The sequence below is a fragment of the Orbicella franksi genome, chromosome 13 (genome assembly GCF_964199315.1).
Source record: "Orbicella franksi chromosome 13, jaOrbFran1.1, whole genome shotgun sequence".
NCBI lineage: Eukaryota > Metazoa > Cnidaria > Anthozoa > Scleractinia > Merulinidae > Orbicella > Orbicella franksi.
The window spans coordinates 12496004-12514687 of record NC_138157.1 but is presented as its reverse complement, the minus strand read 5'-3'; the positions used below and the strand labels follow the sequence as shown (position 1 = coordinate 12514687).

Sequence of the window (18684 nt, the reverse complement as noted above, 5' to 3'; positions counted from 1 at the left end):
GCAGCATGGAAATTATCTATAGTTTGTTAAATAGTAACACAAGGAAAATATTTTGTCTTTTTTTAGAAAACCTTCTCTTAGAAAATAATGAACAACACAACTGACCACAACTTTTCTGTGTTTATATCAAGTTCTAGAAATATATTTTCTTTGAGCTATTTCCTAATCATTTATAGTTATTTATTTATCTAGTTATTTTGTTCCTCCATAGAAGTTTCTTTCCTGTACCTTTTGTCACATTTACCAAAAATAATATTAAATATATTTTTCTAGGAGTAATAAGAATAACATTTGATCATAAAAATAAACGAGAAATGAAAAAAGTTATTTCTGACAACAAGTCGGACCACGTGAATGTTAACAAGTATGCCACCTGATTAATCTTGCGAGTCCTTTGTGAGACCTTTTTGTAAACTTTGTATCTTCGTTTTATGTAAGCTCATTTTAAACTCATGTGTTGAAGGATATTCTGCTTTATCAGTTAAGCTTAATAAGACAGATGCAAGCTTCAATAACAGCGATGTTTTTTACCCGTTGTTGTTGTGCCCCAAACTTTGACAACCTCGAGGGAATCGCAGATTGTGAAACTCTTGAGTCGAACCGCAAGTTACCGTAGGAGAAAATAAGGCTATTACCTCCTTTTCTCAAGATTGACGCCAAGTGAGAAATTACCTAAGCTTACTTATAATTTCAGCGGAAGAATAAGCTTAAGCTAAGTGAAGTGACGCGAGTCTAAGTGAAGTGAAGAACTCATGAAAAATCCGTTCCTCTCTAATTCCCAAAAATAATGAAGCTTTTGATCACATGAATTCACTTTTCCTTTCTACGTACGGTATTTTATGACGGCAATATTAACTGGGCCTTGACAAACCATTTGGATAGAATCACTCGGTTTTGTCGGGGTTCATCCACCATCTTGGATCAGTCGCGGCAAAATTCGCGGGCTTGGGGCAGAATTTGATCTTGACCAATCAGGAGTGACCGGAAGATCAAACAGGAAGGACTGGTTTCATGTAAAAAGTCACATGCCGGCAGATTTGGGTTTTCTGAGGAAGTGAGTGGGACTTCTCGGTCCGTATTTTCTGCAATTTGCCATCGGGTTTATCTTGCTGCCATCCAACAGAAGTTATATTCTAACTAGAAACAAGCAAATGGGCGTAAAATGACGCAAGGATATCATTTCTGGACATTGCGTCACAAACACCATTGAACAACTCCCTTCGACTCTTCAGTTGACTCGTCGATCGTCGTCACTGGCTTTGCGTTTTTTTTTTGCCGGTAGGGTTGAAATTATACAAAGATAAGGACAAACTGAATCTCCAAGATATATCCCTTTGGAGCCAGGGGAAAGGAGAAATATCAATATCTCGACGACTGCTGAGATAAAAAATTTTCACACTCGTTGGGTGAATGTGATCCGATCGAACCACGGGAAACCGGCTCACACTGTTTTAGCGGCGGAAACTTGCTTATTACAAGATTGTGCAAATTAGATAGTTACGTACGTTTTGAATCAGAACGATACAACTGTCTGAGAGGTAAACTTTTGGTCGACGTCTAAGGATTATTTTTCTTGCAAGACATGACTCATAGCCTCAATTTATCAGAACATCAAGCTCTTCTTGGAGCCAAGAGCGTCCAGGAAAGCCACGGTCATTACGAGAGCCCTTATTACAGTGGTTCAAGAATGCTAGACATACCGGTGTCCTCAAGTGATCTAGACACTACTTCGAGTGTTGGTGTGTTCAAATCTCGCTCAGTTATCCAACAACCAGGCAACAGTCCATATGTGCAGGGGCTGCCCATTTGGCGAGCAGCTTTGCTGGTTGTTAATTCAGCCCTTGGTGCTGGAATTTTGAATTTTCCCCAGGCATATGCAGAGTGTGGTGGTATCGCTACAGCATTTACCATCCAAATGGTAGGTGTTTTTCTGCTATCCGAGTAATTTCTGTTCATTATACATAGGGCAACTTAGATCCCCCCCGACCTTTTGTTAGCTCTACATTCAAACCAGTGAGCATTTTAGTATCCATGCATGTCAGTTGCATCAAGGAAGAACACATCCTGATAAAAAACAAGATGTAATAGACCAATTTCGATATATTAAAATTCAGCCTAAAACAATAGACCTCAGTAACAGGCTACAGGGAATAACTACAGAGTTTGTGCTGTTTAATCCCCAGAACCTCAGGCTGAAGTCTATTGCATTAGCCAGGCTGAATTTTAATATATCAAAATTGGTCTATTGGGTACTATCAAATTAGAGTGGTTTTCAATCGAGTGTCAAAAGTAATCGGGCAATTACTTTGGTTTTGGTTTTGGTTTTGGTTTTACTTGGGGTTGAGATTGGTTGAGAAGTCTAATTGGTAAGTCATTGGTTTGGTTTGGTTTTTATTTTGCTTTTACATCACTTAATTGAAAACCCCTCTGTGCACAATATTGTTTTGAAGACCATAATGTGAACTTTCAGACCCAAGTTGAACACAGTTGTTATTGCCTTATTGAAGGTAATCAATGTGTTTTCAATAAACAAGCATGAACCAAACTTCAGATTAGGTTTTCCTTTGTCTAGGGAACTCCTGATTTGAAGTTCTATACAACTGAAAAATATTTTCACGACGTGATGAAATAATATATATCAACTGTATTGTTCTTTTGGTGCGAAAGTTCACATTACTACAGGCTGTCATGTAGTATAAACTTCATAAATGATGTGACCACTGACACGTGCTTAGTTGCAACCAACAGTTTTCCATCACAATCACAATCATCACCCCTATCCATGAAATAAGCATTTCTCATTCATGAAACACTTTTTCACATATTGGTTCAACAACATCTACAGTCAAAACCTCCCTTAAGAGTATACCCTAAAGACCAGAAAAGGCATCTGCTTAATTAAGAGAGCTGTTTTATTTATGGGAAGTTAAGAATTCTTTTTTTTTGGCGCCATTACTAAGTGGCTGCACATGGGAGGTGTTAGCAGAGGTTGGAAGTTCATTCCAAGCTACCAAAAGAAACAATGATGAAGTTGAGAATACTGGATAATTTTGTATAGATCGTTTTCACGTGACGTCATCACTTTTTAAAATCCAAAACTAAAGAGCCACCAAAGTTTTTATCCTCGTCAGGCATAAGAGGCGGTATATTTATATCTGGTTACAATTTTACAGCTCAATAGCGCATTTCGTTTGGAATCCAGAGCATTTTGACTTTCAGGATTATGGAGGTGCATGACACAAGGCTTACGATCGAGGTTGTCGAAAAATATATACTTATCTCATGATTTTGAGCCTTTTTAGAAGTTAGAGCATCATGAAAAGTGCTTATGTAAATGCTTGTTTGATCAGTACTGATAATCAGTCACCTAGACAGCCAAAGTAAGTTCCAGATGTTTACACTATTTTCCGGCCGCCATATTGGTGTACCACGGAGGTACACCAACATGACGTTTTCATACCGGGCTCTGTAAATATCTGTGAAACATTTCGATGAATATCTGAAGTTTGGGGAAACGCACATGCCTAAAACTTGGAGAAGTGTCTTATTTAGTTATCTTCTATAACATCATAATTTCATAGCTTTTTCCACTGGATGGTTTTTGATTTATTTTTTTTTTGCGTGACAGTGAAAACAATCTATTGAACATGTGCAAAATATGGTCATTCACAGCTCCCAAAAATACTGCTTCCCCTGTCTTGCAAGTGATGTAATAGGATGTTTTCTTCTTCATCTTTTGCAGTGTTTATTAGTGTTCATAACTGGGGCATTCCTGATCTTAGCATACTGTGCAGACAAACATGGATCACAAAATTTTCAAGAAATCATCAGAGAGGTTCTAGGACCAGGAGCGTATATTGCAACACAGATTATAGTCTTGTTGTATATGTTTGGTTCTACTGTTGCATACATGATTCTGATTGGTGATCAACTGGAAAAAGGTACTTGAAGTTTTTCTCTTTTATATTATCTTTCTTTGTATAGTTTGGCCATGTAAATTGTTGAAGCTAGGGTCGCTGAAGGAACCTACAGAAGTCCATTCATCTAAAATGCTAAGACATGCAATCTCTAGGATCTCCACTTCATGGCTTAAACTAAAAGCCATGTGGAGATCATTTGAGTTCATATTCATTTATTTCTTGAGTCAGGGGTTTACCATTGGCCAGCCCTTATTATTCTGGTAAGAAATTTTTTTTTATTACTTCCAGTTGGGGAAGCTATCAACTCTCATCCTCCCTGGTATTTAAGCCGGGACTTTCTGATGTGTGCCGTGTGTATCCTGCTTCTCTTGCCACTGTGTCTACCAAAGACCTTAAAAGTTCTTAGCTATTCAAGGTCAGTTAATGTTATGTAATATGTTACTTCTCATTTTAAATGCAGTTAAATGCAATTTAATGGAGTTAACAACAAGGAGCACAAATCTTGCCGTCTGGATTCCATATGTTGCTGGACCAAAATTATACATTTCAGCAGTTTTGTATTTAGTTAGCATTTTCTTGAGTGTTGGTGTTTTCTTGGGGGTGGGGGCTCTTTTCAGAGGCTGTTTCCCCTCCCCTTTCCCTCCCTCGTTCCATATCTTTATCAGTGTGACGGGTGCCTATTTTTTCTTTCTTCTGTGTGGGGGCTTATGGCTGTGTTACCAGGATGTGCGAGCTAAGGGTGTGGTATCCATCTGGCTGCCAATAGTGGAAGCTCCTGGATGTCTAAGGCACCCAACCTCAACTTTGCTAGGTGGTTGTAAACTCAGATAAACTCTGCTATTTTGAACTCTTGCGGGGGAAAACGAGAATTTTGAAATGGCAAGCTAAAGGGACTTGAAACAGCTGGTTCAGTGTTAAATAAGAAAATAATAATATTTGTTTTTATAATATTTTGATAATATACAGTTGACATGATGGACTGACTTTATTTTCACAAGACTTGTACCTTAAACATGTTTGTGGCCTATATTGTCGTTATTACAAAAGTAATAGAGGTTATATATTTTCATTGAAATTTCATTTGTGTTAATTAAAAATGATCTTAACGACAGTAAATTATTTAACAAATTATTATTGTTATAAGTAGTAAATGAACGGCATAAAATCATATAGGAAGCTAATTTTTGCAGCTTCTGGTTTGTAACCATTTACCCTTGTTTGTTTCACTTGACAATTATTTTTATTTTCAGTGTACTTGGAACAGTTGGAGCATTTTTTGTTTGTGCAGTAGTTACTGTCAAATATGCTGAAGGGTCTCATGTAGTTAGTAAAGAATTTATTGAGTAAGTAACAATCATGTACAACTGAAGGGTTTGTGTGGATGTTATTTAATGAGATCCATGCAGCTGCATCTTGCTATCTAGCTGGCTGATACAGGACAAAATTTAGTTTAGTTTCTTAAGTCTCTGCATCTAATGTGGTCATTGTATTGTCATTGTTTAACTGCATCATTCTCAAGCAATCTAGACATTGTACTGTACTTACAATCATATCAGAAGTAATTAATTAATAAATAATTAATTAATCAAGTTCTAATTTGGTTGTCACAAAGTTTGTAAGAAGGCGACCTAATTGTTGGAGCATGCATGATTCAGTGTACGAGATGTCTGTCCCACCAGTTTACTGCAGTAAGGCTTGCAGATTAGGAGACTATGTGGATTGCACTCATAACAGGAAGTTAGCAGTTGTTTAATATCTAGTGTGATCATCCAAGTCGGGGTAGACTGATGATGATTCTGCTCAAATTGTTGTTTCGGGACTAACTTCAGCTGGCTGATTGTATTTTTCTAGATGTTTAACTACTGATACTGCTGGGTTTGCTTTCAATGAAAATATGAGATAGCTTTAATTTCCTTCATATGAATCAATCTTATTTCAGTTGTTGTTGTTGTTGTATCTTAGAGTAAAGTTGCCATGGACAGAGGCATTTGCTGCAGTTCCAATAATTTGCTTTGGTTTTCAGGTTGGTATTTATAATTTAGTTGCAACTCGAAACAAGTTCTTCTTGTAATGTGCAAGGCTCATTGGGTCTTCAGTGTAATCTTTAGATCAAAACTTCTGTCTCTGCCATTGTTTAAATATCAGTATCAGGACCATTTTGTTCTATTGTTTGTCAGTTAAAGGGAGAGTTTCATGGTTTGGAGCATTTCTCTAAATCAAAATACTTTTGTTTGCTTCTTATCAATGTTTCACTTTGAAAACCACACTCAGATGTAGTTCAGTAATCACATGCTTTAGTTAGTTGCGGCAGAATGACGGATGACCAAAATTCTCTGACGATTTTAGTGGATTTTACCAACGCTGTTGATCGTTGAATTTAGTTTTGACCTGTACGATTTCACTCAGTTGTAGTTCAATAATCACATGCTCCAGTTATTTGCGGCAGAATGATGGATGACCAAAATTCTCCGAAGATTTCAGTGGATTTTACCAACATTGTCCATCGTTGTATTTAGTTTTGAACTGTACGACTTATTCTATGGTTGATGATTTTATGGCTATTTGCCTGCAAAATTAGGTAACTTGCTTACAATTGGTTCATAAACAATGAAAAACTGGGCCTGTGCCAAAAAGTGTGCACAGGTGAATAAACAATACAGACATGCACTGAACCTTGAAACCCTCCCTTGAATGCTCTCTCTTTGAACTTCTAAGTTAGTGTTGCATTAATTTTAGCCAAGGGTGAAACACCATTAATCCAGCCAATCCCGGCAGCTGACTTTAAAAGTCTTATCATGCTGAGAGGACTAAAAAAAAAGAATTAGAAAATAGATTATTTTATTCATGCCTCAAGCTCAATATGCTTTCTTTTGCTAGAGTCCCTAAACCCTCTGAGTCATGCTCACATATCGAAACTCTCTTATTAGCCAGAAGTCTCAAAGTTAGAAAGTAAATGGCTGATCTTTTCTAAAAGTGTATTAAAATTCTTCAGAAGGAAGTGGCCATAATCACAAGGTGTTCATATAAAGACGTACATGTAAATATAAAAATAATGTGAAACCTATTGATATGTTCATGGTCGAAGTGTTTTTTTTTTTTTTTTTTCATATGAAGGATTTCACTGAGTGCTTCAAGTACTGCATAATTACTAATTCAGTCCAATTTGTGAATATTTCCAGTGCCATGTACCTTCAGTAGCTGTGTATGCAGAACTCAAACGAGCAAGTGTACCTAGATTTGGAATTGTTGTCATCATCGCAATGGCAATTTGTAGTACAGCTTATTCAATTACAGCTTCATTTGGCTACTTAACGTTTGGCACAGCAGTTAAGAGTGATGTGCTTTTGAGTTATGACTCTCATGACGTTTTGGTGAATATTGCAAGAGTGATGATATCTGTCATAGTTTTGTCAACAGGAGCAATGGTTGTTTTTTGTGGAAGGTAATGTCATAGTAATATTTGTTATGTATTGGATGATGTTGTTTTTCCTATTGAACCCAGTCAACTCTCAAACCAGACATCACTGCTGCAAAATGTGCAGGCCACTCCAACACAGGCTCAAAATGCTACATAACTATGATGAAATTCACATATGTCCTATTTAAGCTATTTTAGAACATGATCAAGTAGTCTGTACAGGATCAATATCTTTTTTTAAAATATGCAAGATAGCCAAGTGATGATTTCAAAAGCTCAACTAAATTTTGATCAAATATGATTAACAAGATATCAGCCAATTTGTATCAGAAGTGTTTGATTCTTTGCTGTAAGATTCCATTGGATGTGCTCCACAATATGAGCCTAGTAGTTTTGTTACTAGGACAACATACTGAGTATCAGTCCTTGCAATATTAAAGGCTCTACTAGCCACCCTTAATCTTTGCCAATGGTGTTTCATCTGCATGATCCAGTAAGCATATTGATACAGTCGAACCTCTGGTTGTGACCACCTCTTGCAAGCGACCACCTCTCCTCAGCGACCAGTTCTCCAAAATACCAAAAGGTTTCAAGTTAAATCACTATATTTGGAACCTCTTGTAAGCGACCGCGACCACTTTTAGAGATAAAAGTTCGAAATGTTGTTTTGTTTTTAACCTTCCTTAAGCAACCACATGACAGATAATAGAGCGACAATTCAAGAATAAGGTGTAATATTATCCTATTCCATGGTAGTACAAGAGACTTAAATTTCTCAATAGGAAGTACTGGATTTTTTTTAAATTGACTTTCCACATGAATACATGTAGAATGTAGGTTGTCACCAACCTACGCTTCAGTTGACATTTTGCATGGTCGCTTACCGGAGGTTCGACTGTATGCAAGGTCAAGTTCTTGGTCTGGGTTCATTTGTCCGAGCTGAAAATCAATAAAATGTTGTAATTAGGTCAGAGTGGACTGGAAGAGAGTAAGTTGCCATGGGAATGGAATTTTCATATACATGTGTCTGTATGTGTGTTGCCTAAAGAACTATTAGTCTACAAAGTGTCTATGGTCTCTGCTGCATAATATCATTGACTGAGTTAGCTCTTCATATACTTCATATAATGCCCTCACCAGTCCTCCGATTGGCATATTTTACGCATTTTTCAAACTTGATTATCTCTGGAACTGCCTGTAATACAGATAACTTCAATCAGAAAACACCATAATTATGTTTTTGTACATTTTTCTTGGAAATCTCTGTGATACACCTAACATTGCAAAGCTGTTCAGAATGTGGATAGCAAGATATACCAGTTTTATCACCATCAAGTAGACAGATTGTTTGTGTTGTCAACACTTATCCACTGGATAGCGATTTATATTTTATGTATGGTGTTATCCACACTTTGAACTTAACTGTGTCTTAGTCCATCTGGTTTGGACAGGCTTGAGCTGGTCTTGAAGGTGTTTGCCTTACAGAGTTTACTGTATTACAGGATATCCACAGCTTGATGTTTTGAAAGATGGGTACCTATTACAACTTGGCATATGTGCTACTATATTTTCTAAAAGTCCTTTCCAATAATTCTTTCCTGGCCAGTTGGTTTTGCCATTGGAAAGGATCATTGACCTTCTGGGACTTGAGTCCCTTGCGCTCGCAACTTCATTGCTCAAAAATTGCCCTTGAGGGAGACAATTAAACAAAAGACTGACCAAAGGTTGACTTGTGGCAAGTCTAATGCTCAACCAAAAAGAATCCCATCATTAATCTTTAAAATTTGCAAAATGGTTAATGAATGATCAAAAGGCTTTAAATTTGATGCATGTCCATGTCTTACAGGAGCTGTCTGGAGGGATTGTATCTGGCAGCCTTCAGAATGCCTCCATCTTTTGCTGAAACGAATGAATCCAGACGACGGGTTGTACAAACATTAGTGTGGTTCACATCGTCCCTAATTATTTCCGTTTATGTAAAAGACATACAATATGCTGTAACTCTTATTGGTGGGCTGGCAGCATTGTTTATTTTTTTCTTTCCAGGTAAGCAAATCACATTGCAACGGTATAATTTAAATGAAATTACCATTAGTAAGAATATTGAATGAGTTTATATCTTTGACTGATGCTTGAACATCTTGCAGAATTAATGATTTCATGGTCTTTCCATATTTCTGTTATAAACAATTCTCAGTGCAAGTTATATTGACCAGTCATCAAATCATTCTTTTGATTCTGTTTTCTTGTTTTTCAGGCATATGTCTCGTTCAAGAAATGCTTCAGTACTCATTTCTCACAACCACAAGAAAGTTGTCAATTGTCCTTGGTCTCTGGTATGTTGTTGTTGGAGTGTTTATATTTGCAGACTCTGAAGTGTTTGCCATAATGCAGGACATCAAAGGAAACAGCTTGTACTAAGCTGACCACTTGCTTCAAGGTAGCATCTTCATGTTTCTGTGGTGCCCAGCCGTTACTTTGCCAGCATGCCCTGATGACAAACCAGTTCACACTACAAGTGCAGGAAAACAAACTCTGAATGCCTGATTATAATGAACAAACTTTGTCAAACAAGCCATTTGATCACAACACAGACACTACACTTTATCACATGCTTTGAACTTTACATGAAATACACAAAAAAATCGGGAGTTTGTTAAACTGAAGTTAGATTGTACCATGTCATGAATTCTATTCTGCAGTGTTTACAAGACCACACTTAGGAGAATAAGTGTAACACTAGTCTTTTTTATAGACCATTGTATTATTTGTAAAACCTGCAGCCATAATTCCTAGATTTGGAATAAGAATACATTAATTTACATAAGTAATTGTAACACAAGGATCTGTTGATCGTAACAGGGGTGACAACTCCAATTACTATGGGCAGTATCACAAAGCAGTGAAGATTGTTTCAAAAATTCAGTGTATTAATCTCTAGTTTTCCAGAAAAGGGTTTTATTATAACTATTCTCATTAATTTCTTTAAATTCTCAGCAAACATTTTCTGTTCTGCTGCAAGTGTTTATCAGAGTTGTCACCGTCTGTGATACTCCCTCAAAATTTATTGGGATGGGTATATGCTTTCAGAGTAATATTCATTTATAGCTATTTATTTTGTTAGTCCATACAATACTTTTGGGTGTCCCTTTTGTCACATTCAACAAAAATAATTACAGTTAATATACTTGTACTTATTACTTGATATTTTAGTAACTCGCTATTGTAGTAAAATATCATTGGCATTCTTAGGTACTAAGGGTTAATCTCACTGTGAACAAGGTTTACTTTGTTATTTATCATTAAATGAAATGTGTTACTGTTCCTACAGTCACCAATTTATTAAGAACTAGAACATTGTTTCCAATTTTTATGAAACTGTGGTTAAAAATTCAAAACAAAAAAGGAAAATCAAAAGGGAGATCATTGTTAATGGTTTTTTGAATGTTTCCAAATTGGTTTAATTGGGTAGGTTTATAAGAAGGGTAACTATTGTGTATTTTCGACTGCTTTGGATTAATCTGGAGCATTTTTCTCTTCAAATTTATATATTATTGTAACAATTACCATAGTTTCTATGTCTTTAAGAAATTACATCAAATATTTGAAGGTGTCTGGACTGACAGTGTTTTACATGTAGGTTAGTTTGCTAATATTAATTATTAGTGTTGCCGTAAATTCCTCGGCAAATTAAAACAACCTTTTAATGACTCAGACATTCTAAATGACCGTTAAAGGAAGTCCTTGCCTGCTTGGAGGAACGTTATAAATTTTTTCCATCTCAGAACACTATGGATCGCAGCTGCACTCATAAAGTGCATTGAGAAATACAGCAAGTTTTGGTTTTTGTCCGTAGAGGTTAAAATTAATGTTGTGTTTGGAATTTAGGTGTACCTTCACAGAGTGATTTATAACATGCACCAGTTGTGCAACATTTTTTCCAATCACTAATTTAATTTTGCCACTAGAAACAAGGGCTTATCAATAATTATTTATTACTGATTTAAGTTTTTACATAAGCAATATACCTCGCATTTCTATGGTTTACCGTCCAATTTAACCACTTGACATGTGGGAAGAATGCAGAAGAGATTGTCAGTCATGAGGTAAAAGTGGTTGTCATACCTCTCAACTCAAAAATGTTTTCCAATTGGAGGAGAATGTGTCACATCATGGACCAAACCTCACTAAATCCCTAGGAAAACAACTTGAACTTTTGACTCGCTTGATCAGGTCGTGCACTGAAACTGCATCAAATTTGTGTGCCAGCAAGCATTTAACTTGTGATTGGGCTTTTTGGGGTGCAAAAGGGTTCTTTTTCTCCTTTCACCATTCGCGGAAAGAAAAAATGTCTGATTGCACGCTAGCCATCATTGAGCAAATAATTTTTAACATTCTTTAGTGATGTACAAGCTTCTTGAGCATTTTTGCAAAGTTCTGAGGGTTAATTGCACCAATGAATCATTGAGATGACAGTGATATTGCTTTTCTATGATCTTCATGTCATGGCATAATGGCTGCGATAGTCAGTCACTATTCACCAATCACAGCCTTGTGCTACTGCATGACCTCTTGTTATCATTTACAATAATGGCAAATCAATAGGCTTCGTTCGATATATCAATATTCTAACATGGCTCCGAGGCTTTCAGATCAAAATTGTAAATTTTTTGTTTCTTTTGTCTCTCAATTCCCAAAAGAGACTTGGATACAAAGAAAACAACACCGAATATAGAAGTTTGTCCTGAAAGCCTCAGAGCCATGTTAGAATACTGATATATTGAACATGGTGTATTAGAGAGAAACAAGGGAAGAGTATAAAATACATCAATCAAATTTCCACAATTATTTTCTACAGTAATAAGAATTGCATCACACAAATAAATAAGAAATGAAAATGCAATCTTTAATTTCTGCTAACAGGTATGTTCTATAATCAAGCAAATATGTAGATAGTATTATTATCATAAGATTGATAAAACCAACACCACAAGTGTCAAAATTTTGTAAATTGACTGGAATAAAGGGACTTTAATTTTACGAATACCATGGTGCTGGTGATTGTATCTAAAATTTTTAGTTTGCACAAGTGTTGAAGCTTGTTCTTAGACTTAGATGTGGCCGAAATAATTTGGGGAAAACTAGTTGTCAGTGAGGAATCTTGTGTGAAAGAAATACTGAGTTGATATCAAACACCAGCCTGATCACAGTACAGAATTGGGGGAATTTCTAGATATCTCTGGCATACTTGAGTGAAGCTGATGATGAGCCATTGTGAGGCCTTGTATCTCGTGATGATATTTTAGGAACTTCCATAACAAGCAAAATAGGTTACTCAATCATGGATCTTTTGCGTTTTTTGTGGTTCACAACAGTTTCTGATGTGGTAAGTTTTGATGTATTGCCAGCTTCCCACTGAAGAAATTCAGAAACTCCCTTGCGCCCTGCAGAGAACACTTGCTTTTCAATGTGGTCTAGCTTATTTGTCAACAGGGAAGCATCTTCATTTGCAGCGTTCTGAGATGAATCCATGATTTTTCGAAACCGCTTGATAAAGGTCTAGAAAGAAAGAAAAAATTTACATCAACAGTTCATATTTAACAGACCCTTTTATCTAGGATAGTATGCATGCTAAGACTGGTCAATTTTACAGGACATTCTTTAGCAAAACCTGCTTCCATATGCTTCAAGACTTTCTCAAAGGTTAAAGGTAAAATGGAAATTGACCTTGTTTTTCCACCTGCACTGTAAGAGATGGATCCTTTTTTCTCTTTTTTTTTTATTCTTACACCAGTTATGGCCCAAAAAGCAATGATTTTCAAAGTCTTTACACTTCAATTTTAACCACTAAGACCTTAGCAACAGTACATTGACAAATGTCCCTGAAGCTATAAAAGAGGTCAGTTTGAAGTTCCAAGAAAATTTGAGAGGAGTGATGACACATATTAATGAAAATCCAAAACTGAGATTATTGAGACTCAGAGGCAGAAGGAAAAGCACAAAGATGAGACTTAGCAACTAGTCACAAAAGGATTTCTAGATTGTGGCACCGTCTGGGGAGTTAAGGTGGCTCAACACTGTTTCCCGCACTTAAATTTTGATAGGTCACTAGATGCTACAATCATGGCATTAAAAAGCTGCCCAATCATTGGCGAACACGTTATCATTTTTGTGACGCATAGGTTACCATAGCAACAGTATGACCTAAATACACCCTTAATTACAGCTTTAGGGGCTCATAATTCAAAAACGGCACTGTGAAATTTTTTTGTATTATCAACTCTTGATAGGCATGATAAGATGCAACTTTTGGTAAAGATTTAACAAATTCTTTAGGTATGGTTCAGAGCCACCTTAAATTTTCAAAAGATTTCACTATGCCGTTTTTGAATTATGAGCCCCTAAAGCTGTAATTAAGGATGTTTTTAGGAGGTCATACCGTTGCTATGGTAACCTATTGTGTCACGAAAATGATAACAGTGTTCACCAATGATTGGGCAGTTTTTTGATACCATGATTGTAGCATCAAGTGATAAAGAGTGGTTATAACGGCCCATCAAAACCTAAGTGCTGGAAACTGTTTTGAGCCACCTTAATGCAACATTGTAATCCTGTGAACAACAACAACCAGATATTCTAATTGGGGGTGAACACCTAGGCTCGGTTTCAGTTCGGGGGAGGAGTGTGGGCTTGTTTCTAGAACAGGGACTGGAAATGGAGCCTAGTGGACATCCTTCGACTGAAAAAACATTTGACCCGGGGGTCTCGACTTTAAACATTCCCCACCCACACATGACGAAAATAGTTATTACCACCCCACCCCACCCCGCCATCCAAATTCCTTCACCAAAAACATACCTCTTGCATGGAAGAAGCCATTTGGGAATTTTCTTCGAAATCAAAATGAAGCAACTTCGTCCCAAACTCGTAGAAGTAAGGTCCTAGTCGATGAAGATCCACAACACTTGCATCAGCCTTAAATATCTCCCTGTAGCTATCTTTGTAAGCTTTCGGAATGTCCACTGTGACTATCTTTCTTCTTCTGTTGCAGAGCTCTTTTGCCAGCCAAAGAGGCAGTTCGAGTTTTGCGCCAGCTTGCAGATCGTTTCCTTCTGAGCTGGGATCTAAGAAGCCCAGATTGTAAATCTGTGCTTCTAATTTAGAAGGAATTCGTCCTTGTGTAGCTATTATATCGTCGATATCAAAATAATCAAGTTCTGAACTTGGATGTGAACGAAGCGGTGGTCCGGCTGAAGCCATAACTAAGTTCAATGAGCAAAATAACGCTCTTTTAAGGCCACGGATGAACCCTCACAGACTTAACAGTTGCGTCAAATGACAAACAGTGGATTTTAAAAGAATCGAGTAGCAAATTCAGCGTAATTTGTTCACATAGTTTGAATCGTTCGCAAAACTGAATAAAACAGACATTCTTCGGCGCCAAAAATTTGAGAACTAGTGCCAGTCCTAAAAGGTGAAAATTACCCATCATGCCAAGCTGCCTTCTGTTCTTTCTTTGCACACGTTCATTGTGGGGAGAAAGGATTGCTATTTGCTTCACGGGGAAGAAATATGGATACTTTCTCCAACATAAAGAACATCCTGGTGAAATTCTACGATGAATACAACCAGACGACCCCAAAGAAGCTCAAGATCGTGGATGCGTATCTGTTTTACATTATGCTAACAGGGATCATTCAATTCGTCTACTGTTGTCTTGTGGGGACTTTTCCGTTCAATTCCTTCCTGTCTGGTTTCATTTCGTGTGTTGGATCATTTGTTTTAGGAGGTAAGGTGTAGTATAGAGGTTTAATGGTGGTAAGCTTCCCTTGATATCCATGTTCCGAATATCCATGGTACTGGTGTCATCCTGAGCGAGTGACACGTAGTTCGCAAGCTCTCGGGAGACACGTGGTGTTTGCCTACATGATGAATACATGCACTAACAAGCCATAACAGCTACAGAAAGACTTGTAGAACATGTGTAAATGCAAACTGCAAGAACTGACTATATATTTCTAAAAAAAAAAAAACTCAGTGTAAAATAATGTGAAGACGTATGAATAGAGTGGCTTCCTCGAAAAAAAATCAGATGAAAAATAAGAAAATAGCTCAAATCAACCACAGAAGTCTTATTTAAGTGCTGAGAAATTGGAAATGTCATTTTCTACAAATTGTTCCGACTACTTCAGTGGCCAGTAAAGCCTGGTTCACACTTGCTACATAACAACACAACAGGAAAGTCATGCAAATTTGAAAAGCATTTTATGTCACCAGTGTGAACAACACAACATAATGACAGAGGAGGGACGTAATGACATAAGCATAATAACATAATATAATTTTTCAGCTATTTTAGGCCAAATAAAAGAGTAATAGATTTTTCTGTTTTGGTCTGAAATAAGGTATCCCTTACTGCTTTTCTATCTACAAGAGCAACAAATTATTGGACATGGCAGAGATGAAATTTAAGTGTCTTAACTTATTCACCAAACAGCTGGGTGTGGACTGAAAAAGTAGAATTTGTTGCTTTAAAAGTAAAGGAGTTATGTCTACATGTTTATCCAGTCCTTTTATCTTGGATAACAGCATTCTTGACATACCGGAAGCAAGCAGTTAGAATCGGAAGTACTTTGTCTGATTGGCTGACACTAAAAGGAGGAGTGCCCCAAGGAACTAAATTGGGTGTAATCCTCTTTATGGTGATGACAAACAGACTGCTCTCTGACTGGCGGCTGCGCATCAAATACATCGATGATACCAGTGCTCTCGAAATAATTCCAAGGAACTCCCCTAGTTTCCTTAATGTTGTGGCCTCAGACATTCACAATTTTGCCATTGCTCATAATATGAGACTCAATCCAACTAAGTGTAAAGAAATGCATATTAATTTCCTACGCAACTCCAATTGTCTCATTAATCCCATAATAATTGGTGGCAATGTCATCAAGAGTGTCAATACCTATAAGATCTTAGGAGTTATTATGGACAATGACCTGAAGTGGAACTCTCATGTTGATTACATTATTAAGAAGGCTTGTAAGAAGTTATATTCCCTTAGAGTTCTGCGCAGAGCCAGGGTGGGCCAACCCAACATGTTGAGGATATACCTTTGCTCAGTTCGGCCAGTTTTGGAGTATGTAGTACCGGTCTGGCAGGATATTCCTGCCTATCTGTCCGAAGCCATACAGCGAGTACAAAAAAGGGTGCTTAACATAATTTACCCCGAAGCAGAGTCGTACGCTCATGCATTACTATTAGGTAAACTAGATAGGTTAGATGATAGAAGAGTACACTTGTGTTATAAATATATGGCGAAAATGAAGTCCCCCACCCACCCTTTGCATCATCTGCTCCCCAGTCCACTCCTGGAAGTGCCTAACTATCCCTTAAGGCAGAAAACACAAAAGTATTATCTTTTCCAAAACATTCAGGCCTGCAGGACAAAGAGAGTAGAGGACTTTTTTACATTTAAATATTTTATGTGACTCAATTGATAGTATCACTGTTATACTTGTAAACATGCAGGCCTGCACGACAAAGAGAGTAGAGGACTTTCTTACATTTAAATATTTTATGTGACTCAATTGATAGTCCCACTGTTATATTTGTAAATTACTGTACTTTAGATAATTTAAGATTGTAAAATGTACTCGTTAATTCAGTTGTTTTACTGCAAGAGAGTTTTAATAAACTACTTTACTTTACTTTACTATTACTTCACTATGTATGGATTTGATGGCCTGAAATATTAAACTGGGGTATATAAGAAAGATAATTTTATTTTGGGCTGAAAAGATGGACTAGCATCTCATCCAGGGGGTGTGTAGAAATACTCCTAGTCACCTCATGCTACAGAAACTCGGATAAGCTCCGGCCTGATGGCCTGTATGCAAACTTAAACTGGAAAGATTACCGACACACCTCACTAAAAATTCCACACCACTAAAAATTCCCCTGAGGAGAACCTTCATGGAAAGAGAGAATGAAAAGAGAAATCACAATACATTTTTTGCATTCTTGGGGGAAAATATTGATTTTATCTTTTGTTTTCATTCCAGTTTGTCTACGAGTTCAGAGTAATCCTGCCAACATGTCAGACTTCAAGGGAATCTCACCAGAGAGAGCATTTGCCGACTTTATCTTTGCTAGCGTCATTCTTCATCTGGTTGTCATGAATTTCATTGGCTAACATGGATGCAGGATGAATGTGGAATCTTCTTCAATGGACAGAAAAATGTTACAGAACTGTTGTTTTTTTTGTTATGATTTTAACCCGTATAAACTTAAAAGACCATTGGAATGTCACAAATTAGGTCCACACTTGTATGAAATACATAATTTTCCATAATGTCTCATTAGTACTTTTGTTGGCATTTGTGAGTTAGCACCCACTCTGAGTGTTGCCTAGAGAGACTGCTCACAGGGTACTGTTGACTTTTGATCGCCAAACAATCTTAGAGGTGGTGTTACAAGGGACAACTTACAACAACAATTTCTTTGTTACATGAAAAATTGAACTCTGTGTTAATGCGTCGATGGGCTTCTCAGGACCCTTACACAAATGACTTGGAAAACAAAGTGCTTGTTTTGTACAAAAGCTTGCATGCTGTTTTTTAGGCTACCTTGTACCCGTGTCTCTAGTCCAACAGATGTAGCGCCCTCAGGATAACATGCATTTCACAGATTCCTTGAACCCTGAGTCAAATCAAAGCTTATAGATCTGGCTATTCAATAATTTTATTAGGTTTTCTGGAAAATTTATTGTTAAATTTTCCATAAATTTTAAACGAATTTTTTTCTCAGCATCAGGAACTGATTGATTGCAATTAAGTCAAAGAACATTTTGAAAATTGCTATAAAAAGTTACAGAATGACCGCACATAAATGACTCTAATCAACATAATTTTTAGAATTGTAAATTTCTCAACTGACCAGATTTGAGTGAAATTGGACAAATCACCTTTGAGTTGTAACTCTTCAAAGCGTCTCCATCCTGGGCAGCGAAAGTTAAGCTTTGAGGAAAAAGCTCTTGAAAAAAAAATATCAAAACAGCTGTGTCCATTTTCTTGGTGAATATTTGCTCTTAAATTTCTTTCAAAGAAAAATAAACACTGTAACGTGACGTTTCGGCATCATCTTGTTGCCATTATCAAATGTAGATTAAAAAAGGTTCAGCTCAAATATATACTAGCTTAGGTGTTCAGGAGTCAAGAAAAATGTGAGGAACAATGTCTGCTAATTAAACACTTGACTGGAGTCTGAAACCTTATTTTTCTTTTTTAAAAATGTTTTTCTATACCTCCTTAATTTTTTTCCGTCCGGAAGCTTATTGTTCAAAATTGA

The 18684-nt window shown here is 36.8% G+C and overlaps 3 protein-coding genes across 3 annotated transcripts; 2 read left to right on the top strand and 1 right to left on the bottom strand.

Annotated features, from left to right (window-relative positions):
• The first annotated feature begins 7 nt into the window (after positions 1-7).
• LOC145466655 (sodium-coupled neutral amino acid transporter 7-like) lies at positions 8-10949 on the top strand. Its single transcript, XM_081450370.1, has 8 exons — positions 8-1918; positions 3743-3941; positions 4209-4335; positions 5171-5263; positions 5883-5943; positions 7100-7362; positions 9185-9384; positions 9596-10949. The coding sequence occupies exons 1-8, from the start codon at positions 1583-1585 to the stop codon at positions 9757-9759; spliced, it is 1443 nt and encodes a 480-aa protein (XP_081306496.1). The 5' UTR covers positions 8-1582; the 3' UTR covers positions 9760-10949.
• Positions 10950-12223: 1274 nt separating this feature from the next.
• Positions 12224-14814, bottom strand: LOC145466677 (DNA replication complex GINS protein PSF3-like). Its single transcript, XM_081450393.1, has 2 exons — positions 14197-14814; positions 12224-12897 (listed from the first exon to the last, which is right to left on the bottom strand). The coding sequence occupies exons 1-2, from the start codon at positions 14596-14598 to the stop codon at positions 12670-12672; spliced, it is 630 nt and encodes a 209-aa protein (XP_081306519.1). The 5' UTR covers positions 14599-14814; the 3' UTR covers positions 12224-12669.
• A 20-nt stretch (positions 14815-14834) lies between these two features.
• On the top strand, positions 14835-18574 carry LOC145466684 (dolichyl-diphosphooligosaccharide--protein glycosyltransferase subunit DAD1-like). The gene is made up of 2 exons (XM_081450400.1): positions 14835-15127; positions 17400-18574. Exons 1-2 carry the CDS (start codon positions 14911-14913, stop codon positions 17528-17530), a joined length of 348 nt encoding a protein of 115 aa, XP_081306526.1. The 5' UTR covers positions 14835-14910; the 3' UTR covers positions 17531-18574.
• Positions 18575-18684: the final 110 nt, after the last annotated feature.